Source organism: Lontra canadensis, unplaced genomic scaffold, assembly GCF_010015895.1.
Source record: "Lontra canadensis isolate GAN:19392208 unplaced genomic scaffold, GSC_riverotter_1.0 scaffold38, whole genome shotgun sequence".
Classification (NCBI taxonomy): Eukaryota; Metazoa; Chordata; class Mammalia; order Carnivora; family Mustelidae; genus Lontra; species Lontra canadensis.
This window is the reverse complement of record NW_022631032.1, coordinates 15,432,095-15,459,497: the sequence shown is the minus strand read 5'-3', so window position 1 is coordinate 15,459,497 and position 27,403 is coordinate 15,432,095. Positions and strand designations below refer to the sequence as shown.

Sequence of the window (27,403 nt, the reverse complement as noted above, 5' to 3'; positions counted from 1 at the left end):
GTAATCATGAGATGCTCAGTTAGTGTTCATGAAATTGTTTGGGTTCATATTACCACAGCCAATGTTCCTGGTGCACGTTTATGTGAAGAACAGTGTTTTCAGTGGGGGCAGATTTGCCCCACAGGGAACCCTGGCAATGTTTGGAGACTCTTCCGGTTGTCCCAACTGAGGGATTAGGGATGATGGTAACCATCTGGTTGGCGAGAGGCCAGGCAGACAGCCAAACACCCTACAAAGCCAGGGCACCCTCCACAACAGCCAAATAGCAGTAATGCTGAGACTGACTGACTCTAATGCAGAAATGTTTTCTCTGTCCATGTGTGTTTCAGGATTTTATAGAAACTCTGCCAACATTTACAGGATACCATACCCAGGACCTTTTTGGAATGTGGACTAAAGTCTACGACCCTTTATTTTGTGAGGTAAAAGAAAAAATATCAAAGATTAACTTGCAGTCTGATTTTTTTTACTTATGCCTATTTTGAAACAGATAAATACACTTTCTTACATTTTTTGGCAGATATATTATGCTTCCTTTGACATTGAAACATAATTCAAGACTTCTTTATATTAAATTGAAAACTCTAACTTTTTCTCTCCATTATTTATGTCTTCACTCTTTAGAAAATTGCAGGCAAAATTGCTTTTCTTTTGTCTTACCATTTACTTATTTTTCAGTCCCTCGGGAATGCTGGGCTCCTGTCACGGATTTTAATGAAAAAAGCAATATTATTGTAAGACAGAGAAAAAAAAAAGTACCTGATTTCTGGATATAAAAATAAGCAAGCCAACTTTAAGCCAGGCTATTGAAATTGATTTGTTGGGAATCTCTTGCTGTACCTGCATATGAAATACTACATCAATTACCGTTGGGGTTTTCAAGGCTACTTGGTATTTTTCACTCACTATGCACCATCTACTGGCCTAAAGGGGTACTCCATAATGCTGTTTTTCCCACAGGGTTTACTGAATCCTGGGGCAAAATTCTGACTACCCATAGGACTGATAACCACCTGTGATCTTGAGATCATCGTGAGGGCCCGGGAACCAGCAACTACCTTCATGGTTCCGTGTCAGTAACAAATGACACCGTTTGCCCCCTCCACAACAGACTTTATGGACCTTCACATGACCTTCCTGATAGTTTCACTATATCATTAACATCTGTTTCAAGGAAGGTTTATTAGCCTTATAAAAGACTCTTCAGGGGCGCCTGGGTGGCTAGTCAGTTAAGCATCTGATGCTTGGTTTAGGCTCGGGTCATGATCTCAGGGTCATGAGACAGGAGCCCTATGTCCGGCTCTGTCCTGGGTATAGAGCCTGCTTAGGATTCTCTCTCTTCCTCTGCCCCTCCCCACCCCAAATAAACAAATAAATCTTAAAAAAAAAAAAAAAAAAAACTCTTCAGTGGACACAAGAGCCCACATTTTGGCTTAAGTCTTGATTTTTTTTTTCTTCCTTACTACGGGTCGATCTGAGCTGTTCTGTGATGTGGCCATGGTGCTTGATTTCCTCTTCACTTCTCTCCCACTTATTTCCTCACTAGACACTCCACTATGATTTCTTTCAAGTACTCTCTCTCTCTCAATCCTACCTTTGAATGTGGGGGATTCTTAATGAACTTTTCATAGCAAGTAATAAATATTGGCAGGAAGTCTACACCAGCTCTGCTATCCAGCTTATTCATCCATTTAAGACATATTCACCAAAAGCCTACTGTGTGTATGGTTCACGTTCCCCAGGAGTGAGTAAACTGAAAGCTGATGGGAGTAGAGGGTCTGGTACTGAAGGCTCCAGAAATATACTGCCTCTCCCAGCTGTCCTCTCAAGTTTGATAGAAATATCATCTAACACTGTCAGTGTTACGTTCCCCACAGGTTCATAGATTTCTAAACCTTTCATAAAGGAATGAGGTATATTCTTGCCCTACCTTACCCTTACTCTGCAAAACAGAAATCCTCCTTTGGACCCAGAGCTCAGCCAAAAGCTATGGAATTCATAGGAGGGAGCAAATCAGTCTCTGTGAATTTCCCTTCTGAAAATCAATACCACTACATATGACAAAGTAAAGTTTTCCTCGAGAGAAATGGCTGGTTAAGAAAGGCTAGACCCAGCAGTTCTTACGGGGCAAAGAGGACAAAAGAGTCAACAAATAAAAATACACATTTTCTTCCCTTTTTCTTTGCTACAGAGTATTCACAATTTCACTCTACCCTCGTGGGCCACAGAGGACACCATGATTAAGTTGAAAGAATTATCAGAATTATCTATCCTGTCCATCTATGGAATTCACAAGCAGAAAGAGAAATCTAGACTGCAGGGGGGTAAGTATATAAAAAAGTGAAAGGACTATACTAGATCTGTGGTTGAGTGATTGGGGTCTGAGTGCTGTCCCACCAGTAACCTGCTATGTGACCTTGAAGTAGTCACTTTATCACTCCTGCACTAGTTTCTGTTCTGCAAAATGGGGATAATACTGATACCTCCTCACAGGTAGTAAGGATTAAAATAAATGTATATATTCAAAAAGTTTGGGACAAACAGTACCTGGTACTTAATACACTGTCACTAAACACTATATATTTTTATAGTCATTAATATTGCCCAATCTGAGCCTTGGTTTTCCCATCTGGAAATGAAAGCTTTGCCCTAAAGCTAAATGATACTTTCATGCTTTCCAAATCAAACAATGAAAGATTTTGTATCTAAGCCCATGAAAAGCAATTGTGTCTGGTGGCCTATAGGATGAATTTTTCAAGTGGGAAGTATGATAAAAAAGGGGGCCTGTTTTCCTGAGGTCCTTGATGGTAGCCATTGCTAAAGTTAATAAGACCTATTTTCCAGACTAATTATGTTACATAGATTAATACATATTGCAGTTGACAAATTAATGACACAGCTTAAATTTTTCCATTGATGTTGAAAGGCATTTACTTCTCAGTGATGCCTCCTTTCATCTGTATTTGGCCTTTCCTAGCATAGGACATCCTATCAGAATGAAAGTAGACCTAGGCAAAAGGCTGCCAAGCCTTTATAATCAGGATAGCTGGGTGGAAGAAAGAAGGTAGAGCCAGGACAGCAAGAGATGCTGATGCCTCGAGGTCAGTTGGGCGGCAGGCCAAGACACCAAAGGTTGCGTCAGACGTAGGTGTAACTAGACCTTAAAAGTGAGGAGGGAGAGCAAGAGAAGGTCCATTATGTCAGGTTAACAGTGAAGAAATTCTAAGCCATAGGAGGTGTTCTAGACAGTTTGGGAAAAACAGAGCAATCCCATCAAGACTCCAACCATCGCCAGATCCTATTCGCTGTGGGGCCACATCCAGTTCAGCAGGGTCCCAGGAGAAGACTTAGAGTCAAGGCATCCCGGCTGTTGGACCAACTGGGCAGATGTTCAGTCAGGACTGTGTGTAGGGACCTGGCCCAAGCAGCAGCCCTGTCTGATGCACAAACAAGGAAGGAGGCAAAGGGTGGATGTTGGGCCCCATTGGCTCCATATACACCGGGTCTTACTCCTGAACCCCCAGTACCACCCCTGGTACCACCCAATCCCAAGTCACATCAATGGTGGAGACAGCGCTCTTGATTGAGTTCCCCCAACTAGTCACAATGGGCTGAGGTGTTCAGCCCCTCACTACTTGACATGCAGGCCAGGGGGCAGCAGCAGCAACCGCATCAGCAAGCCTCTGGTTGGAAATGCAGGATCCTCAGGCTCCACCCCAGACCCGAGGGATCAGAATCTGCCTTCTCCCGAAATCCCTAGGCACCTCACGAAACATGAAAGTTCAGAAGCACTTCTCTCAATGCAAGAAATGCTGAAGACATGGGCAGGGGAAGCCAGACAGAAACTGAGACTAGTCTAATAATAGATGCAGGCGTCTGTATAGGGAGAAAAACTGGGCATTTTCCTCACAGTTTGTTCACGTTTCTTCTTGTTTTCCTTTGACTACTAGACATGGCATTTCAGGGAGGTCACTTCCTGGCTCATTCCGGGTTTCCCCTCTGATGAGTGTATTAAACTAGATCCTGTCTGTTTAGAGTCCTTCCCTCAGGTGTTCTTTTGGTTTCGGACTTCAAAGGCTGGTATTGGTGTGAACGCACCTGTCCTGTTCTCTGGAGAAGTCCAGGCTATTGACTGGCCAGGAAATCGTTTCCTGAGTGATTCCTGCCAAAACCCGAGTTCGGCCTATTGTTTGGATCTGGCTAGGCAAGGGAGATTTGTCAGCTGCGTGCTTGTTGGATGATGAGGCGGCTAAACACAATCCTACAGAGAAAACATGTATTGTCTGGGTGACACAGAGTCACACAGGAACATCAGGACTTTGACTGGCATTTTGCCGAAACTTTTGTTCCATCAGTTGGTTTTAGGGATGCCACAGTTTGGTACTCTGTACTCCTCCACCCACCTTCTACACACACACACACACACACACACACACACACACACACCACAAAAATTCCTATGATTCGTGTAGGAATTTTGGATATATGGCTGGTCCTATCTGTATTAAGACAAACATCTCCTCGCTCTGTGCTGCAGGTTGGTGTAAGCTAGAGCCTGCAAGCCAAATCCAGCCTCTGCCTATTTTTTATAAGTAAAATGTGACTGAAACTCAGCCATACTCATTAGGTAGTGCTATGGCTATTTTGGGGCTTCCCCCTGAAAGGGAAGAGTTATGGCCAACTGTAGGGTCTCAGAACCTAAAACATTGACTGTGTGGTCCTTCACAGAAAGTGTGCCAGCCCCTGCTGTAGCTCAAGAGTGTGGGAAGGGAAGTTTGTGTCTTCCACTCGGTGATACTTCATCGAGCGTAGCAGTCACCAGATGATGCAACAGGGAACTCAGAAGCTAACCTGTGCTACAGGGTAGCCTAAGGATTAAGAGATGCTGGGTTCAGAGAAGTTCAGCCCCTCTGTGCACATGGTGTGGAATCTTGAACAAGTTGCTGAATGTCTCTGATCCTCAGTGTCCCCTCCCATGAACACAATCATTGGCATGCCAGAGCCTGGGGGAAACTGTGGTGGTTACCCCCAGGTTCTTCTGGGGCGAGATGGACCATCACCCCAGAACCAAGAGCTGGTATCATATCCCATCATTGACACCGAAGGCTGCTGCAGAGGCACCTGCCGAAGTCAGGTTGCTGATAGGTGATGGTATTGTCCCTAAAGGATGCTGAGAAAGCCACCTTCTCTGAAGCAGAGTGATACAGACTTGTTGGAGATATGGCTTCCTGTTTCTTCCATTCCTAGTCGGGGGGTGTCCAGAATCTACAGAGAGAGCAGACTGCCTCCCTTCCTAATTAGCCCTTTATGGTGCCTCTTGGTAGACAGATGAATAAACAGTCTCTTTGTACTATTTTATGAGCTTTTTGAGGGCAGGCATCTGATTCACCTAGCATAGCATCTGACCTGTGGTAGCTGCTCAGTGTGTTGGCTGAGTGGACCACAGAGTCTGGAATGACAGTCTGTTAACATCAATGCCCTGCTCTTTACAGAAACAAACTCATCATTCTGGAGCCAGGAGAGTACACATGTAGTAAAGAAACCACCCAGGGGGGTGGGGGAGGGGTGGCACAGTGGGTTGAGTTCAGCTCTTGGTTTTGGCTTGTGATCTCTGGGTCATGGGATTGAGCCCCACATCCGGCTCCACGTTCAGGGTGGAGTCTGTTTCAGACTCTCTCTCTCTCCCTCTTCCTCTGCCCCTCCTTCCTGTGCTCTCTCTCTCTCTCTCTCTCAAATAAATTAACAAATCTTTAAAAAACACCAGAGATATAAGGAGTCTTCCAGTGATGGTTGTGGAAATCCCTGGGGCACCATGTCCTCAAGCCAGGACCTAGCACCCCAAGATACCCCTCAACCTTCAGTGTCTGCCAAGAGGATGGAGACTCAGAGTGGTGTTCCTGGTTAGGAACAACAAATATGAGGGTGAGAGCTCTCTTCTAGGGAGCCCTCGGATGGAAGATGCTGGCTGCCCTCTAATAGTAATCCTGGGGGTCACCTGGAGAAATGGTCCACAGAAAATATTCCGTGACCTGTACAGACATCCAGAGAGCTACTTTCTCCCATGGCCTCCCACAGGTTTGACTACCTCAGAGTAGTCAAAGAGGGATGCCAGGTGCACAGAGTTGTGCAAGAGGGATGAAGACAAAGTAGATAGATTGTCTACAAAGTAAATGCCAGGCTGTCATTTCAGGGCTGCCCTAGAGAAAAGCTCCAGCTAGCAACTGTCTGAAAAATGCCCTTTGTAATTCCTTCCAAGTTCATCAACCTCCTTTCTCAAGTTTGGACAAAATCTGGGGATAGTAAGGTCCTCCTGTGCGAATCCAACTCTCCTTGTCCAGCCTGCATATGAGTCACTATATGTGGCTGGGCCTTAGTTTTCTCACTATAAATGGGGAACAGAAGTCAGAATTCAGTAAAATAACATAAAGCACACAGTAGGTGCTCAACCAGAGTTCTTTCTTTTCCTCTCTTAAGTCCTGAGACTCATGGTAGGGAGAATCGTGAAGGAGGAATTAACAAAATGTTTAAGCCCATGTTTGGTTCAGCTCTTTTGTTGGTCTGTCTTTTTGAAGGTGTCCTGGTCCGTGAGATCCTCAAACACATGAAGAGTGCAACTCAGCCATCGAACCACAGAAAACTCATCATGTATTCCGCAGTAAGTGTTTTCACCTCCACTCAAGAGCCATCTGTTCAGGCAGTGATCTCTTTAAGGAGGGAGCCTCATTTTCTTCATCGTCACCTCCCTTTTGCCCAATAGATGGTAGACATTTTAGATATTGATTCTTCAGCTCTCCTAAATATGTGTCTATATGACCACCTGTGTGGTTGGCATTTTAAAAATTTTTTTTTAATTTTAATTTTAAATTTTGATACATAATTCTGGCCCTTGAGGAGTTTACGATCTAGGACTGACAAAAAGACATAAACACCCTACAAAGCAGTATAGAAATGCAGCGCAAGCAAGTGCCTTGGTGGCATGGAGAAGGGAAGCATCCCTTCTGTTCCAAACTAAAAGCAGAGCAGGAACGGGATACGGTTATGAATGGGATGTCGGCGGGGAGTAAGGATGTGGAGGGAAAACCACAGGTGAAGGCTATGTTTCAAGCCTCCAGGACTGGAAGGAGGGTGGAGCCATTAACAGAGGTGCTCTTGGGCCGGGGGGATATAGCAATTTAGACAGCTGGGTTTGAAATGCCAGGGGGCGCCCAAATAGAAACCACAAGAGACAAAGGGACTAGAAGAGAGAAGGGGGAAAGAGAGCTGCAACGTGAAGTTAGAGCTACATTGGATGCAGAAAGAAGACTTCAGTCTTAGGAGCAGGAGCCAGGGAAAGAGGCACTGATCAGGGAGTTGGGGCCGGAGGTGGGGGGATTCAAGGGGTGCATTGAGCACTGAGATGGCTGTCCATGGAGTCTGCAATGAGTCCTGCAATCAGGACACATAGTATGGGAACTCGGCTTCCCACCTACTTCTTTATGACAGAGGATTTCTCAGATGTGATTTGGCTGGAGAAAGCCACGTTTTCATTCTGCAGAAGATGGAAGAAGTGACTCCAGATACAGGGAAGTCTGTTTATCATCATTCTGAGTGGTGTAAGACAAAAGCTCATGGATGGAACAGAATGTAGTCCTTCCTGGAGAGGGGCTTCCTGAAACCAGTCTGTTCTGCCAGTTTCTTTAGTTTCTCATCTGGTTTCCTGTTCTAATTGGTGTGACTTCTTGCAAGTTATAATTCCATAACTAGTTCCTTGTCCAGGAAATCAGTTCTAAGCTCTTTTTAATATGTGTACACTGCCATATAGTTTAGGCACCCAAATGTTATGCCCATTTTGTAGATACAGATGCTGAGGACTTTCAAAGATTATCAAGTTAATTAGTGGCAAAACTGGGACTGAAAACCAGCCCCCTGTGCCCTCCAGCCACTCGGGGATAAACAATTAACAATTACTTTTGAGCTATGCTCTCTATTTCCTTACATTTTGACCTCTCTAACATTTATAACCTTATATATTCTTCCCCAGCTTTACTTTTTTAAGACTTTTTAAATTCATTTATTTGAGAGAGAGAGCACAAGCAGGAGGAGAGGCCGAGGGAGAAGCAAATTCCCCACTGAGCAGGGAGCCTGACATGGGATTCAATCCCAGGACCCTGAGATCATGACCTGAGCTCAAGGCAGACACTTAAACAACCGAGCCACCCAGGCATCCCTCTTCTCCAACTTTAAAATCAGATTATTCTAATCTGTAGAAGAAATATAATCTAGCACTAATATGTTCCAAAATGTTTTAAAATTTAATGGAACAAGCTAGAACAGAGATGTTCCACTGGGGAAAAGCATGGTACAAAACCTGAACACCAGACTCAAATTTACTTTCTTCCATTTTGGGGTTATATGACATCAAGCAAGTTACTTAATTTATCTGGGCTTTTTTTTTTTTTTTAAGATTTCATTTATTTATTTAATAGAGAAAGGGATAGAGAGGGAACACAAGCAGGGGGAGTGGTGGAGAGAGAAGCAGGCCCCCTGCTGACCAGGGAGCCTGATGCGGGGCTCAATCCCAGGACCCTGGGATCATGACCTGAGCCCAAGGCAGATGCTAACGACTGAGCCACCTAGGTGCCCCCTGTTTGTTCATCTTTTTAATGGGAATGTACTGCCTAGCACACAACAGATACTCCACCAAAATTAGCCCTTCCCCTCTCTACCATGCGGGTATGACAAATTTAAGTGATTCAGAAACCATCATGGTTCTCTACAAGTGCTTAGTACCACCTGTGGAATGTACATCTGAACCAAAGGTAAAGATGGAAAATGATTTGCTTCAAATTCCCACAGCATGACACTACCGTGAGTGGCCTACAGATGGCACTAGATGTTTACAATGGAATCCTTCCTCCCTATGCTTCATGCCACATAATGGAATTGTATCTTGAGAAGGGGTAAGTATCTAAGAGGTGCTTTTCACACTTAATACCACTGGACCCCAGGGTTTTTATTATTATTATTATTATTATTATTATTATTATTATTATTGTATTAAATATTTTCTTAAAATATTTAATTTTCAATTAAGTACGTAAAAAATATAAGTACCTAAAAAAATATATACTATACAAAATAATTCCCTAAGTTAAAAATATTGCTATTTTTCCACTTTCAAATTTCATGAAACAATTTTATCCAAACTCTTTGTATGCATCTTAACTTGTGTCTTCATCATTAGAGCCAATTTTGAGTCCCCTAAAACTGTTTTACAGATATATTAACAGGGGCGCCTGGGTGGTTCAGTCCATCAAGGGTCTGCCTTAGCTCAGGTCATGATCCCAGGGTCCTAGAATTACCCCCACAACTGGCTTTTGCTCAGCACGAAACTGCTTCTCCCTCTCCTCCCTGCTTGTGCTCTGTCTCTTGCTATCTCTGTCACTGTCTCTTTCTCTCTCTCTCAAATAAATAAATAAAATCTTTTTTAAAAAACAGATATATTAACTAATAAGGGTAATTTTGGCTACTGTACAAATGAACCTCAGATTCTCAGAGGCTTATCCCAATGGACATTTCTTTCTCACTCATCTAATACTCCAACAGTGATGTCCGTGGTTGGTTGCAGCACCTGGGTGGCTCAGTCAGTTAAGTGTCAACTCTTGATTTTGGCTGAGGTCATGATCTCAGGGTCATGATCTTAGAGTCATGACATCAAGCCACACCTCAAACTTAGCACTGGGCATGGAGACTGCTTAAGATTCTCTCTTTTCCTTTCCTCCTCCCCCTCTCCCCCTAAAAAAAGAAAGAGAGAGAGAGAGATGACCCGACCCATTAGGAGGTGACTCAATCATACTGTGATTTGGGGACCCAGGGTTCTATCTTTTTAGGACCTATAGTAAGGCCATAACTCCCACCAAGAGGTACACTAGTGATTCCTCTTTGATGGATTTGGGCAAAGTAAATTGAAAGGGTTCACCATTTTAAATGCCATTAAGAACTTTCATGATTCAGGAGAAGATGTCAAAATATCAACATTAACAGAAGTTTGGAGGAAGTTGATTCCAAAGCCCTCACAGATGACTTAGAGGGATTTAAGACTTTAATGCAGATGTGGTAGAAATAGCGAGAGAACTAGAATTAGAAGCAGAGCCTGAAGATGGGACTGGACTGCTGCAATCTCATGACTAAAATAATGGGTGAGGAGTTGCTTCTTACGGATGGGCAAAGAGGGTGGTTTCTTGAGATGGAAACTATGCCTGGTGAAGATGCTGGGAACATTGTTGAAATGACAAAGGATTGAGAATATCACATAAACTCAGTTGATGAAGCAGCAGCAGGGTTTGAGGGCAAGGACTCTAATTTTGAAAGAAGTTCTACTGTGGGTAAAATGCTCACAAACAGCATCACATGCTGCAGAGAGATGGTTGGTGAAAGGAAGGGTCAATCAATGTGGCAGACTTCACTACTGCCTTATTTTAAGAAATTGCCACAGTTACCCCACCCTTCGGCAACCACCACCCTACAGTCAGAGGCCATCAACACTGAGGCAAGACCCTCTACCAGCAAGAAGATTACAACTTGCCGCAAGCTCAGAAGATGGTTAGCATTTTTTTTTAGCAATAAAGTATTCTTAATTAACTTATATACATTTTTTAGGTATAATGCTATTGCACACTTAATACACTACAGTTTAGTATAAACATAACTTTTGTATGCACTGGGAAACCAGATAATTGATTTGATTCACTGTATTATAATACTTGCTTTATTGTGGTGGTCTGAAACCAAACCCACAGTATCTCCAAGGAATGCGTCTAGTTGCTTGGTCTCACCTACATGCAAGGGAGTCTGGGAAATGTAGTCCCTTTTCAGCCATAACTCTAGTATGTGGAAAGAGAATCATGAATTTTGATCAACTATTAGTCATCTTTGCCATATCATCTTGAGATAAAAGATGCTGTCACTGGGAAAATCATTTCAGGGTATAAGTAGTCATTCACATAATATTGGGAAGTTTTAAAAAACATATCTCTAGGGATGCCTGGGTGGCTCAGTCTGTTAAACGGCTGCCTTTGGCTCAGGTCATGATCCCAGGGTCTTGGAACTGAGTCCCACATCAGGCTCCTTGCTTGGCAGTGGGGAGCCTGCTTCTCCCTCTGCCTGTGCTCCCCCTGTTCATGCTCCCTCCCTCCCTCCCTCTCCCTCTCTGACAAATAAGTAGATAAATCCTAATATATATACACACACACACACACACACACACACACACACACACATATACATACATATACTTGTGGTTACTACCGGTTATGTGGCTTTTAAAAGTGAAATTTTTTTAATGATTTATTTATTCATTTTAGAGACAGAGCACAAGCAGGAGGGGCAGAGGGAGAGAGAGAGAATCTCAAGCAGACTTCGCATCTAGCAAAGAGCCCGACTCGGGCCTCAATCCCCTGACCATGAGATCATGACCTGAGCCGAAACCAAGAGTCAGGTGCTTAAAAACAACTGTACCACCCAGGCACCCCTGAAAGTGATATTTTAAAAGGCTTATTTATAAAAACACCCAACGGCTGCAGTTGTGAGGTTACTACCCCAAGAATGATCACTAAATCCTACCTGAGCTTCTTTCCTGCCTCTTTGGCAAATGACTCCATGGGCTCTCAAACTAGTTTTATAAGGCTGGCATACACCTTGTTTTTTCAAATAAAGTATCGAATATGAGGGAGTATAAGGACTTAAGTATACACCCACACCCTCTCTCTGAGGTATAATTTTTACAAAATCTGAATGTATATTTAATTAAGCACATATGTTAAATATTGATCAGTTCCATGTTTATTGCCTGAATAAGGAGAGCAGAGATATCTTTGTTCAGAGGAAAACCTAAAAGAAATCCTGAGAAAAGAAGAGAGAAAATGAAGTAAACGAGAATCACGAAGGGGAGAGAATAAGAAAAAGAAAACCCAATATCCCACCTGCTCCCCACTTCTTACTCAAAGTCTCTTCAGATCACCCCAATTCCCTCAACCATCTCCTCTCAGCTCCCTCTCCAGTGAAGCCTCCTGGTCCCCATCTCTTTTGCCCCTCGTTATCTGACAAACCAGCCCTTCTATTTCCACCCTCTGGATCTGGCCCACCTGCACCAATCTACCCATTCTCACACTTAAGTTGGCTAATACCCACTCATTCCTGTAAATTCTTCCCCTCTTAACCTGTGTCTTTTAAGTTTTCTTTTTTAAGATCTTATTTATTTGAGAAAAAGAGCACATGGTGGGGAGGGGCAGAGGGAGAAGCAGACTCCTCGCTGAGCAGGGAGCCCAATGCGGAACTTGATCCCAGAACCCTGGGATCATGACCCAAGCCGAAGGCAGATGCTTAACCGACTGAGCCACCCAGAAGCCCCTAACTTCTTAACTTCTTAACTACAGCTGACATATTATGGGCCAGGTGGAAAATAATTCAATGGCAAGTCAACAACAAAGAGTTAACAGCTCTGTCGTCTACCTTCCTCCACCAGGGAGTACTTTGTAGAGATGTACTACCGGAATGAGACACAGCACGAGCCATATCCCCTCACACTGCCAGGCTGCACTCCCAGCTGTCCTCTGACAGAGTTTGCTAAGCTGGTTGCTCCTGTGATCCCCCAAGACTGGTCCACGGAGTGTATGACCACAAGCAATGACCAAGGTACTGGGGATGTTATGAGTTAGTGTGTCTGCAGAGCTCTGCAGAAAAGGCAGAATACCCTTTCTCCAGGCAGACGTGGCTTTGAGAATATGACTCAGCCATCACCCCCAGATTTGAGGGAAATGGGTTTGGGGTGATAATTGTCTGTTTCAGGGACCCCCAACTTCAGTCAACTCCTACCCTTCCCTGCCCCCCCTTGCCTAAACCTTGACTTGGTTTTTCCAGTGTTAATCGAAAAGGGTATCATGTCAAAATAGAATCAGAGATTAAACGTAGATCAAAGTTCATGTGTCTGCCATGAGCTATATGATTGGCCACACAATTTAGGGGTCTTTTTTTAAGAACTCCCAGCTATCACTTGAGTGGGATTAAATGAGGTTGTTCTTTAAGTGTCTGAAGTGAAACAGATTTCAAACAAAATCCATAATCTAGAGTGAGAGCAAGGAAAGGAAAAAGTTGATCCTAGGCAGATGGGCAAAGGACCAACTTACCTATTGGTTCTGGCCTTCTCGCAAGGAAAGGCAGAGAAATGAATACAGTGGAGCCATCTACAGAATTCGTCTACACTGGGAAGCTGGCCCCATCTTTTTCTACTTATGTTAAAACATATGGGGTAGAAAAGCTGAAAAGTAAATACCTCTTTGTATCCTTTAGCCCCGGAAAATCCACGTTACTTTTGAAGAAACCAAAAGCAAACTTGCCAGAAAACTTTGTTGTATATAATATATATGGCAGCTCTTGGAGCACAGACATCCTAGCAAATAAGTAATATTATTTAGGCACACAACACACCAGAGATGAGAACCCTGCATGGGTGGTTTCCCTTGAAGATGGTAAGAGATGCTGACTCTGGAGTTGATTTACGAGAGAAAGTACGATGACAAATATCAAACTGGAATAAAATTATAAATGTAAGAATGTTCTAAGTGCCTCCAAGATCAAAACTTACTGGAATGTTGAAAGTATGGCTGGGTGATAGCTGTCCTGAGCACAAGAGGGATGTGTAAGGCTTTGATCCTGGGATTTTCAGAAAACCTAAGCAAGCTCACAGGTCCTTCGGAAATGACTCACTGTGCAAGAAGAACTCATGTGCCAATGACACTCTTTAGACACATGTAGATTTCCTGGGTTGCAGATGCAACACATCTAGAGAACACCATGCCACGTGACCATGACAGATAAAGATGAAACCGTTTCTAGAGATGGTATCTGCTGGATGCCAGAGTCCAGAGCAAAGCCATTCCCTCGCCTAGTGGGTTATGTGACGACTGACATGAGACATTGGTTCATATATTTATTTGTATTATTTTTTCCCAAGTAAATATTTGTCCCCAGCAGTACCATCTAGTTACCCTTCCCTCCCCGTGCATGTAACTTCCCTCCAGCAGTAAGCCAAATGTAAAATAGTGAATAAACTTGCTAGTAGGGAGTTCAGAACATTACTGTTATGATGAATTGTGAAAAGTGTGTATGTGTTAAATTAGAATGAAATCCAAGAAGGACTGATTTGAGGGGCTCTATTTTTGTTTGGGGATTTTATCTTAATGTAACTGGGAGGAAAATATTAATGGAAAGTAAAAATGATTTTGACTCACTTGGATGAATATTTTACATTGAAAATGTACTAAGTTTGGACTTCACTGCTTCAGAAAAAGGCTAAGCTGATGGATGGCTCTGCTTCATCTGTTAAGGGGGAACTTGCAAGAAAACACCCTGGGAAAATGTATAATGTAGCAGGGAAGCAAAAAGATACATATTACACAAGGGTTGTGTCTTATGACTACAAGGGCTGCTAGGGGACGAAAGTTAACTGGATTCAGAGGGATGGAAGCAGTCAGGAATTGGCAGCCAAGGCAACCTGTAGGAGGTAACAGCTGCACCATCTGAAATCAGTTTGGATGGAGATTTCTAATGGTGTGGTACAAGGTACTAGAAAGCCATTTATTAAATGTCTTAGTGGCTCGAACGTGGAAAGGGTAGGAGAGTTATTCAGCAGAAGATTCTGGGTCCAAGGAGATTCCCACATGTAATCCCACAGGTAATCAAGGGGCCAATTCTAATAAGATAAAATATCATCTCCACAAGAGCAAAGATCTTTATCTGTTGTGTTCTCCCTTACATCTGTCCTCAGAAATACCTGTGTCTCACATGGATTAGCACTCAATACATATTTGCTCCAGGAATGTATAAATTACTTATCTTTCCTCCCTGAACCTACTGTCTCTATCTTGATTTGCATCAATACCCAGTAACCTGGGAGTTAACTTTTGATCCCAACCTCTCCTTTATTCTCCATAGCTGATCTGTCCCCTCTTCTTACCATACCTACCTGTAGAGTGTTTATAAAACTCTTTTCCTCAAGACACCAGTGTCAGGGCGTCTGGGTGGCTCAGTGGGTTAAGCCTCTGCCTTCAGCTCAGGTCATGATCCCAGGGTCCTGGGATCGAGCCCCGTGTCAGGCTCCCTGCTCAGCATGGAGTCTGCTTCTCCCTCTGCTCCTCCACCCTCATGCTCTCTCTCGCACACCAGGATCAACAACTTAATATTCAAATAGAGTGAAACTAATTACAAAATATGTTAATAAAGAGAAAACTTAGGGATTATTGTACTGGAGCCAATACCTACCAACCTCAAGAGCACCACATGCACATCTTTCCCGACTCTGAACTCAGACTTGACTTTGGCAGTGTGAAATTGGTCATGGTGTCCTAGCAGGAGCATTTTCACCACAGAAATCAGCATATGTCACAAATTAGAGTTTTGTTTCTTGTGGGTTTTTTTTTTAAGATTTTATTTATTTATTTGAAACAGAGAGAGAGATCACAAGTATGCAGAGAGGCAGGCATAGAGAGAGAGGAGAAAGCAGGCTCCCCGCTGAGCAGAGAGCCCGATGCGGGCCTCGATCCCAGGACCCTGAGATCATGACCTGAGCCGAAGGCAGAGGCTTAACCCACTGAGCCACCCAGGCACCCTGTTTCTTGTGGTTTTGATGCAGTTTACTAGCACGCCACTGGCTTTAGCTCATAGAGAGCTTGTTAAGAGTCTATAACATAAGGTGGTCTCCAACAAGATGAATTCAAAATCTGAACTCCCTTAAGGAAAAACATTTAGATCTGTTCCATGTGGTCTCAAAGAGTGATGCTTGGCGCAGCAGGTAAAAATTTCAGAAAGACAGACTGTGATCAGCGTGGGGAAATTGCTGGAACAGGAAGTCCTATTTGCCTTGACAGAGACACCATTAAGCAGGCCAAAGTATAAGAGGTTATAGGTATTGAGTGATTTCTTAGTAGGGCCACAAAATTTAGCAAATAAAAGTACGGGGTGCCCAGATACATTTGAATAATAGTTTTAACTACTGGATTTTTATATTATATTAGGGGGGAAATAAAGATGACTACAGAATATTTAGGGTATCCTGAGAAAGCAAGTACAGAAAGCAGGACAGCGGTGCCTGGGTGGCTGAGTGGGTTAAAGCCTCTGCCTTCAGCTCAGGTCATGATCCCAGGGTCCTGGGATCCAGCCCCATATGGCGGGGGGGGGGGCTCTGCTCAGCGGGGAGCCTGCTTCCCTTTCTCTCTCTGCTGCCTCTCTGCCTACTTGTGATCTCTGTCTGGCAAATAAATAAATAAAATCTTTTTAAAAAAGAAAAGAAAGCAGGACAAACCATTAAATAAAGTACATGCAGAATGCCTGATAACCCCACCGCCCATAGCAGTGTTATTTACTTGTGCTAGTAGACCCAATCAGTTTCATTCTCATATCAACTAAGTTAAGCAGAGTCTTTGCTGAGAAATTCCTAAGTCTAAGTTCCACCCTATGTTACTTGAAAATGATAAAATTCTTTTTTAGAAAATACTTTCTTAATGGCAGAACTTTACTGACACTGTCAGACTTTCTTTGCTAACAATCTCCCAAACGCTTTCTCAGTCTCCAACACCACATATTTCACGGGAAGGAGAATTAATGATGGGAAGTTCTAGATTCCCCCCTTATAGTCGTTGTAAACCTGAGACTTCACAGTAAATATCCACATGCCCAAGGCAAGAACCAGACCTTTATGCTCCTTGAATCTTCAGACAATGTCTAGAACCTAGTACCTTCTGTCAAAATTTACTAAGTGAATAAATGTTCAGCCCTGGGGTGTCTGGGTGGCTCAGTGGGTTAAGCGTCCCACGCTTGATTTCGGCTCTGGTTGTGACCTCAGTATTGTGCAATGGAACCCTCAGTTGCACTCCCCACTCGGCTGGGTGTCTGCTTAAGATTCTCTCTCTCCAAGGGCCTGGGTGGCTCAGTGAGTTAAAGCCTCTGACTTAGGCTCAGGTCGTGATCCCAGGGTCCTGATTTCAAGCCCCACATCAGGCTCTCTGCTCAGCAGGGAGCCTGCTTCCTCCTCTCTCTGCCTGCTTCTCTGCCTACTTGTGATCTTTGTCTGTCAAATGAATAAATAAAATCTTTAAAAAAAAAAAAAGATTCTCTCTCTCCTTCTGCCCTGCCCACCTCTCTCTCTCTCAAAATAAATAAATAAACCTTAAACATAAATCAACAGGGGCGCTTGGGTGGCTCAGTTGTTAAGCATCTACCTGAATTCAGCTGGGGTCATGATCCCAGGGTCCTGGAATCCAGCCCCGCATGGGGCTCCCTGCACAGCGGGAAGCCTGCTTCTCCTTCTCCCACTCCCCCTGCTTATGTTCCCTCTCTCGCTGTCTCTCTCTCTGTCAAATGAATAAATAAAATCTAAATAAATAAATACATATTCAGCCCTTCATACTTAGCCTGACTTCTTCGTGGCTGGGCCCAGATATCAGAAGCCTAGAACTCAATTGTTCAATAAATAGGGGACAGAAGCTACAAATGAGCCTCAAATGTGACTACACTATAAAGGCCCAGTCACTAACTACAAATACATATGTATATGCCAATATGTCTGTGATATTTGGTCTGTTTTCATCACAGTCACCTTGGCATTCTCTTGTTCCCCCATTGCTATTTAGAGCCCCTTCCAGCACCACCCCTCCCTCAGAGAGAAGGCCAATGACAGCACCCATTTCTCATTCTGTTGCCACAATCATCAGTTTCCCAGGACATGGGTCATCCTTCGTTAACGACATTGGGAACTTGCTTTGGTATACACCAACTCACTCCTCACTCCCACACCTGTCCTCCATCTAGGCAAGTCTGATATCACTATAGTGGCCCATCCCATATACGCTGCCCACCACAGCAACAAACAACCCTAGATTAAGCCAACTACACAGCTTCTACATTCTGATCTGCTGAGTGGAACAGAAACCTATTGTTACCACTGCAGATTATGAACGTTGATATTTCTATTCCACCCCAGCTGGATCTTTCAGCACTTCTTGGCAAACACATTCACCCTTACTGGACTCTTCTCCTGTATTCTACAGGAAAGCCTTGTTATTTTCCCCAAACTTTGAATTCCATCTTGGCTTCTTTAATTCTTATGAGATATCCTAAGAAGAGCAAGATGGTCCATTGAAAAGTCTTTTAGGTTCTCCTGTCACTACCTCAAAATATCTTAGTAGCCTTAACCTGACTTTACTGCTGCCCCTCAGGAAAACACGTTCCTCCCTGAGTAACCTAACTCCTTTTCGCATGTATAGGATCCCACCGCTCATCTCCGAGGACCTTGACAAATCTCACTTAGCTTCATTTTCTTCCTCTGCTCTGGCTTCCTTCTACTAGGAACATTCCCAAATCTCTCATCAAAGAGTAGCTTCAAGCGCCTGCTCCCAGTCTCTTCAATCCCAATTTTCTTGAACTAATTAATCATTTATATTCTGTATTTCCTCATCTCTCTCACTCCTGAGCTATTCGAAAAAATGATGGTCTTCCTTCCATCCCTCTTTGGAAACACCCCTTTTGAAAGTCATTGGTGCCTAATCCAGCAACCTGTCTTCCCTTTACTGCCAATGTCACACATCCCCATTTTACAGAGAAGAAGACTGAGCCTCAGAAAATAACATGCCTCAAGTGGTAGGGTCAGGATTCAAGCCTCACACTCTCCAACACCGTATTTCTACTGTATCATCTTCCCTTTCTATCCCATACCGGCTTCTTGACTATCCCCCTGGGACAGATTCCCAAAAATTAAATCAGTGGATCAAAGTATGTGAATATTCAATAAATAGTAGCTTTTTTTTAGTATGTATTATGTACCTAATCAGTGCCTGTGGAGGAGGCATTAAGTCTGCTGAGGAAATAGCAGCAAGACAAGAAAATTACCCCCATGTTACCAGGACCCCTTGGCAGGGGTGTGGGGAGGCAGGCCGGGAGGACAGGGAGATAAAGAATTAAACAAGCCCTGATGGTTAAGGATGGTAAACACTATAATAAAGGACAGATGGGAAAGGCAATTAGCTTAAGTCTAAGTGGTCAGAGAAGGCTTTTCAAAGGGGGTGATGTTTAAACCAAAGCCTAAAGGAGAGAAAGAATTAACTGAGAGAGTAGAGATGAGGAAAGAGGGAAAAGTTACCAGAAAAAAAGAGAGAAAATGTGTAGAAGCCCAAAGGCTAGACACAGCATGCAGTGTTTTAGGAATTAGAAGGACTATGTCTGGTCAGATCACAAAGATGCTGAGGAGGTGGGCATTAAGTGTCTCAGGTCAAGCTGAGTAGCTCTGGCCTTTAAAAGGTTTTAAGCAGATGGCACCTGGATGGGTCAGTTGGTTAAGTGTCTACCTTCAGCTCAGGTCAGGTCCTGGGATCAAGTCCCACATCAGGTCCCCTGCTCAGCAGGGAGCCTGATTCTCCTTCTCCTAACCCCTCCCTCTTCTCTTCCCCCTGCTCCTGCTCCCTCTCATTCACTCTCTCTCAGGTAAATAAAATCTTAAAAAAAAAAAATGGTTAGGCAGAGGACATTATGATGGGACTGGCTTCTTGTTTTAGAAAGACCTCTGCGCTCCTTGGGGAGAGGGGATTGGAGAGCAGTGGGACTGAAGGCAGGGAGCAGGGCTAGGAGGCTGTTGCAATAATCCAAGGATGGGGATGAGGGCACACTTACTCAAAGGGGAAAGAAGACGAGCAGACGGGACTTAGAGGTAGGGGCTTTTAATACTTATTGCCAAAATAGTTTCCAGCAAAGTAATGCTGATGCACACTGCCTTCAGCGGCTTTCGCGTGTTTCACATATCCCTGTGTGGTAAGAGGGCGTTCAGTCACTTCCGGCACTGTCTCTTCGCACGAGATACAACTGATCACGCCCTCTCTTTCTCAGATTCTAGAACATGACTTTGTCAAACTCACAAAATCCTTCATAGTACCAGGGAGTGTATAATTTTAAAAATTAGGGCGAGAAAGAGAGAGACTGTCTCGTGAGTCTTTTCTGTGTTCTCAGGCTCATCCCTTCTTCCAGCCCCTAAATATTCACATCCTATGTGTTGTCCTTGGTGCCCTCACACTACCCTCACCATGAGCCAGTATCACCCAGGCCTCCATCTTCTACACCTACAATCCTTACTTCCATGTCTCCATTGTAGTATTCTAGACCTGTTTTCTCCAGCCGCCTAATGATAGTTTCTACGAGGATAATAAGCCATCTCAATCCTACATCTGAAATGAAAATTATTATGTCCTCCACTCCAAACTGATCCTTTTTAATGTGCTTCCAGTTTCAGTTCATAGCCTGATCATCTCCTTTACCCAAACGAGAACCCATGGGTGCCCGGGATTCCACTTCTCCTTTACCAGTACATTTAGTCCACAGCAGGGCCACTTTGGGGTCTGCTAGAATTCCGTCGTCCTCACTGTCAGGACCACACTTCCAGTGCTGAGCCCTCAGTATCTTGTCACAGGCATTTCTGCAGTTATCAGGCCTAGAATGTCTCCACCATCCTTTCTTTGCAGTGGTTTTCTTGTTTTAAGCACAAATTGAGCCCTGTCACTTCCATGTGTCCTACTTGCTAATGATTTCCATGTGCCCAAGACAAACCAGACCTTCTAAGACCTAGGCCCCAACCTACCTCTCTGAACCTGTACTCACCAGAGGCTATACTCCAGCTACTGCTCATCATTTTCCAAACACACTCGTATGCAACTCATTCTGTCTCATGGCAAAGTCTTATTTACTTCAAAGGCCAGCTCAAGTCTTAGCATTTCTCAAAAGGCTTTCCAACCTCTTTCTCTTCTAAATAGAAAGCTTTGTGTTAATCTCAGCTTTTTCTCTACTCTAATGGCAAGTCTTTTACACTTTTATTTTACTGTCATCACATGATCTCATAACTGTCTATCGGGTTCTCCCACTAGATGTTGATCCCAAAAACAAGGGTCATAAAAATCCAGAATCCAGTACTGGGTTAGGCTAATAACTGGCCTACCATATGGTGTGTTCCCACTGCATGTCTAGAAAAGAAGGAAGGAAAAAGATTGAGAAAGCATACTCCATGGGACTACTATTTCAACATAGCCAATAAAAATAATTGTAAATAAATTTTCAGATATGGTCATCCATGGACATTAATTTTAAAGAATCATTAGCGTCTGCCTTCTTCCCTCATTTCCATTTAGATCTTTCCTTCCTTCCTCAAGTCTGTTCATTTCCCTCCACCTTTATATTAACTGCATTCACAGTGGTAATGGCACCTGTCCACCAGGATCCAACTTTATTAATATTCACCTTCTCATGATGCTAAGAGGCATCCTGACATCAGGAGAAGACCACTGAGTTCTAGATCAGTAATTCTTTCCACAAATATTTATCGAGCACCTTCTATGTGCCAGGTACTATTTTAAGTGCCTGGATTACGTTCATGAACAAAAAAGACAAAGATTTCTGCCTTCATGAAGCTTATGTTCTATTAAAGGGCAAGAGGGATGGATAATAAATAATAAACATAATAAACACTGTGGAAGGGGAGGATTGTAAGTGCCAAGCTGGGGGTGGGCATGGGGAAAGGGTATATTGGGTTGTCCCTTTAAATAGAAAGCCCTTGGGTTGCCTGGATGGCTCAGTGGGTTAAGGCCTCTGCCTTCGGCTCAGGTCATGATCTCAGGGTCCTGGGATCGAGCCCCGCATCAGGCTCTCTGCTCATCGGGGAGCCTGCTTCCCCCTCTCTCTCTGCCTGCCTCTCTGCCTGCTTGTAATCTCTCTGTCAGATAAATAAATAAAATCTTTAAAAAATAATAAAAAATAAATAAATAGAAAGCCCTCACTGAGAGATGAGATTTGAGGGGATACTGGGTGGCTCAGTTGGTTAGGCATCAGAGTCTGGATTTCAGCTCAGGTCTTGATCTCAGAGTTGTAGGATCAAGCCCCAAATCTGGCTCCAGGTTCAGAGGGGAGTTTGCTTCAGATTCTTTCCTTCTGTCCTTCCCTCTGCTTACTTTCTCTCCTTGAAATAAATACATACATCTGAAAAATATATATATTCGAGATTTGAGCAAAGAAGGTGATGGAGTTACCTAATGCAGAGATTCGTGAGAAGAGCATCTAGGTGAGGGTAGCAACTATAGCAAAGGCAGTAAATGGGGGTGTTTCTGGGATGTCTAAGAACAACAGGAAGGCCTGTGTGGCCAAAAGAGAGTAAGTGAAAGGAGAGTGGGAGGAGAAGAACTCCGAGAGGTTAATCAAGCCAAGTGTTACAGAACGTTATAAACTATTGTCATTACGACTTTGGGTTTTATTCTGAGTGAGATAAACATTCATTGCAAACTTTGTTTTAGGTAGCAGAGTGTCATGATTTGACTTGAAGTCATTCGGCTGTTGTGTTGGAGATAGACTGTAGGGGAGAAGGACAGAAAATAGGGAACAAGTCAGGAGGATGTTGTGATTCTGGCAAAAGTTGATTGTGGTTCAAAACAGGGTGGTGGCAGAGAAGGGGAGAAATCATTGGTTTTTGGGTATAGTTTTTGGTAGAGCCAACAGGATTTCCTGAAAGATTGATTACAAAATGTGAGAGAAAGAGAGGAAGTTTCCAAGACTTTGGGGCTGGGGCACTAGAAGGAAGTTTCCATCAGCTGAAATGGGAAACGTTACAGGAAGAACAGAGTTTGAGGCAGGGGAGGGCACAGGGAATTGAGAGTTTAGTTTTGGACTTGTTGAGATTGAAATGCCTATTAGATGTCCAAGGGACTATGTCAAATACGCAGTTGAATATATCAGCCTATGAATATATTTGGGGCAGATTTAAATATGGGAGTCATTAATGAATAGATAGTTTTCAAAATCATGAGACTGATAAGCCCACATTTCCAACCCAAATACAATTATCTGCTATCCTTAGCCAAATTACCTAATCCCTCTTCTTTTTTTCCTTCATCTGTGCAATGATAAGGTTAAGTTAAGTGATTTTCAGCTGTGTTCAGTGGAGCACTTGGGCTTCTGTAGACAGAGCTGCCACAGTCAGAAAGATGTTTGCTCTCCCACTGCCTAAGCCAACAAGCAATCCTTTATTTTTACAGTGAGGATCCAACATACCTTTAGAGATGGTATAAATTGACATTTATGATTTATACAGTATCATGGACTAGTGTGTGTGTGTGTGTGTGTGTGTGTGTGTGTGTGTAGAGGGTAACTTTCCAGATGAAATAATGAATAGCATCTCATAAAAAATGATCCTGTGTATCTCCCCACAACTAGTCGGCTACCAAAGGGATATGTATAAATAGAGGTACAGATTAGCCAATAGTACACAGTTGTCCTAAAAATGCTTGTCATTGTTAACATGTGCTCAAGGTTTCCTCTCTGAAAGATACTTACTGAAAATCATATTCAGAAACTAAAAGATGTTATTCCATTTCTTTTAGACCCAATTAATGATAGTATTTCCTTTGACCCTGAAACTATTAGCAATTTATCATTTTAACTATATTATAATGCATAAAGTTAATGCTGGGAAAGGACCTTAGAAATACTTCAGTCAAAAAAAAAAAAAAGGAGAGGGAAGGCAGCTGGGTGGGTCAGTTAAACATCTGACTTTGCTCAGGTCATGATCTCAGGGTCCTAGGATCCCATCCCATAACAGGCTCCCTGCTCAGCAGGGAATCTGCTTGCCCCTCCATCCCCCATCCCACCCTACCCCTCTTGTGGTCTCTTTGTCTGTCTCCCTCTATCAAATAAATAAATAAATCTTTTATTTACTTAATGCATTTTTTTTTAAGTTTCATCATTTATCTGAGAGAAAGAGAGAGCGTAAGTGGAGAGGCAGAGGGAGAGGGAAAAGCAAACTCCCCGGTGAGCAGGGAGCCCTATGCAGGGCTTGATCCTAGGACACTGGGATCATGACCTGAGCTGAAGTCAGACGCTTAACTGACTGAGCCACCCAGGCACCCCTACATAAATAAATCTTAAAAAAAAAAGAAAGAAAGAAAGAAAGAAAAAAAGAAAGAAAGAAAGAAAACAAAATACTTCAATTACCCTCCCTTTATAGTGGAGCTTAGGCCCAGAGGTCAAAGGTCATACCAGAACTGGACCCTAGGTCATCTCCTGACTCCTAGTCTAGTGTTCTTATCAACACACTATGCTGATTTCAAGGTTGCCTCAGAAATGCCACTAAGGTTTACCATTAAGGCACTGCTGTATGATCTTCCTATTTTTCTCATCTATTAATTTTACAATCTTTATATTTTCCCAATCCATTAATTTTACGTTATTGCTTTTCCAATTTTTCCACAGTTCTAAGGGTCGTCCTTGCCGTTGCCTTTTGCCTTGTGTCTGGTGTCCTGGTGGTGCTGCTGTTTACCCTCCTCCGCCATGGGCCCTGCTGGCACAGAGACCCCTATCGGAACATCTGAGCAGATGGCTGGATAAGGACGGACCCACCAGACGAACCTCCTGGGGTGCATAATTCCTCAGTGATGCCTCATTCGAAGGACAGGCTTTCACCATGTGGCCATCACCCTGCCCACACCCTTCCCTTTGAGCCTGTCTAGAGCAGGGTCCGAACTCCAAGAGAACCAAGGACTAGAGAATGAACTGCAGGTTACTTGGTTAGGTCTCCTGATGGTTGCCCTCCTCATAGCAGTGTGGGCTTCTTATTCAGCTAGGAGGTCCTTCTGCAAAGGATGGTAGTCCTCTCTGGCGTGGATGTCCAGAAAGAAAGAAAAAAATCGAACTCCAATCAGCCTTTTGCCTGCAAAGAGTGAAAGGTTGCAATGTGTGACAAAGACGTAGATTAAAGAAGACTGGATAATGAGGACAATTAAACTAGAAGTAGTATCATGTAGGATGATTCTTAAGAAGTAAGACCCAATTAGAAGGTATAAATGAATCATTTCTTTAGCTGTTAAGTATATTTAATACAAATATGTACACACCCCTGAAAAGAAACTCCCGCCCAGTATTTAGTAGCTAACAGATTTCTGTGTGTGTATATGTGCTAACACACATACATATACGTAGCTATATTGAAACTGCCTTTGGGAGAGGTATTGCATTTTCAGAACCTGTACTATCAGCTACTGTAATGGTAGTTCAGGTCATTTCCCCCACAACTTCTATAATGTGAAAAAAGCTAGACAATCCAGGCAGCCATGTTTTTTTTGTTGTTTGTTTGTTTGTTTGTTTGTTTTTACCTCTACCATCATCAGACCTCGATATTTTTATAGTTCCAATTTCTTTGTTTCATCTTAAAGTAAGAGATTTACTTTGATGAGAACTCTTCATGGCCATGATGGAATACTAATGTATTTAATCATCACAAATAGATCTGAATTTCTCAAGTGGCATGGTAGAAAGAAAAGTGAGCTGAAGGTTGATGACACCCTGGCTCATCTCCATACTGGCTTTGGGCCAACAACTTGGAACAAGTTCTTTTAAGTCTTAAACCTTGGTTTCATAATCTAAAAAATAAAGAGTCTGGACTAGATGAATGAACATAGAAGTAACATCTAGTTCTCATGTTCTGTGAACAATTTGTTTTTCATTTCATGCTGGGGATTTGTCATTGTCCAAGCAAGCACCTTCATGATTGATACCATTGCATTTAGCCTGAAATGGGTTCTAAACAATCTTATCCCAGGCTGACATTTTAACATCCAGTTGGTGGGAAATTCAGTGTCATTCATTGGTAGGATTCTTCACCTTCTCTGGTATTACTAAAGGTCCCAGAATGTAATTGGTGGGAAGAGTTGGATAAGAATCCTCTAGGCTACTGTCCACACTGGTCTCCAGTAAACACACTGTCCATTCCCACATGGTCTCCTGAAGGTAGGCAGAGGACATCTGTGCATGGCCTCCAAGGCCATACACTTGGACTTAGCCATCCTGGCATTGTCCAGTCCCCTTCCTGAGATGATACCTATGAACCAGAAACTCTCCTAGAACCCTGCCCCATCTCTTAGTCTAAGACTCTTCCTCTCCCCTTGGATTCCACAGCTTTCTCCTGTAAACTTCAAGCACTTACCTCTATCACTTTCAACATAATTCCTACTGAGCCAAGACTATTGGGGGGAAAAAAAAAAAAGCCTGAGAAGGAGGGAGTTGTATTCTCTTGCCTGGCAACTGCTGCTTCCTCCTGCAACACAAAAGGCATGTAGGCAAAGAAATGCAATATCCGGCTTCATCCTCAATCTGGGAAGGGGAAAAATATCTATAGCAGCAAGAACAAAGGACAAATTACCATCTCCTTAAAGTAGCCAGCCATTTAGTAATGAGACCTTAACATCTTACGCTAATACATAATGAGATTTGAAAATAGAAGTAGAAAATAGAACCATAAGTCATGGATTTTCTCACTTATTTAACAAACATTGATAAGGACCTATTGGCTAATAGCTGGTTTAAATGTTAAATTGCCCATCCCTAATCTAACTGCCAAGGTGTTTGGCCACAACAACAGCCTTATATAGGGTTGATAGAATATAAAAGTAAAAGTTTTCACAACCTTTCCCTAATATCATCTTTTAATACTGTCAGTGGCTAAAAGGACCCCTACTTTCTATTGTTTCTGGATTCTTTTTTAATATCCCTCATTTCTCTTCTTTTACCATCTCTTGATTATTGTAAAGAAAGCTTTCACGCCTGGCTTGGTTATTTCTTTTACCTTCCACAGAGCTGCTCTGTTGATAAACACTGTCATTGTTTTTCATAGTTCATGGCAGAGTGAAAAATCACAAATGACAAATGATCTATAGTGACAAAGCTGACAACACAAATCCACTGCACCATTCCTTGAGAAATAAGCTAATCATCCATCTTCAACAGAAAAATATTCAAATTCCCTCTATCGATAAAAGTGACCTTTTCAGATGGGTCAGAGAAGCTCAGTTGACATAAGGATAAATATTGTTTGAAAGATAACTGCTAGGATTGAGATAACTTCTGCTCTGAAATGTGTTGCCCACTTTGAATGGGAAATTTGAATCAGTATAGAGGTCTTGGAACAGGATTAGAGTAATGTAATCATTACCACATCACTTTAGGGAAGTGTCCTAAAAATATGAATACATATATTATGTATATTATATATGTATATATATACATATATATATATATAAATTCTAAGTAAGGTGTATGCAGAGAATTCCTAGCTAAAATGGCATTGCATAAAGAAAGTATTAAGAGAATATGATTATATAAAAAGAATAATTTATGATATTAGAAGAGTACAACCCTTAGAGGCAAGCATTTTATTGGAAGTCATTCAACCAACAGAATTTTTTATATCAGTACTGGCATTGCTTCTTCCTGAATTCAGTTGTGTTCCCTATCCTCCCAGCTTCCTGTTCTCGAGCCATCTTGTTCTAATATTACTAGCATTGATCCTTTCTTCATT

General features: G+C 42.8%; 1 protein-coding gene across 2 annotated transcripts in view; it reads left to right on the top strand.

The window, feature by feature from the left end:
- Positions 1–25,044, top strand: part of ACP3 (acid phosphatase 3) — a 45,964-nt gene extending 20,920 nt beyond the window's left edge. Inside the window, exons 6-11 of one of the 2 annotated variants that reach the window (XM_032869699.1) lie at positions 330–422; positions 2,192–2,324; positions 6,573–6,655; positions 8,836–8,939; positions 12,503–12,672; positions 24,304–25,044. In XM_032869699.1, coding sequence (XP_032725590.1) covers positions 330–422; positions 2,192–2,324; positions 6,573–6,655; positions 8,836–8,939; positions 12,503–12,672; positions 24,304–24,422 — 702 coding nt within the window. In that variant the 3' untranslated portion in view covers positions 24,423–25,044. Of the gene's footprint in view, positions 1–329; positions 423–2,191; positions 2,325–6,572; positions 6,656–8,835; positions 8,940–12,502; positions 12,673–13,326; positions 14,267–24,303 lie in introns of those variants that run through there. The other variant, XM_032869700.1, reaches the window with a different exon arrangement.
- Positions 25,045–27,403: the final 2,359 nt, after the last annotated feature.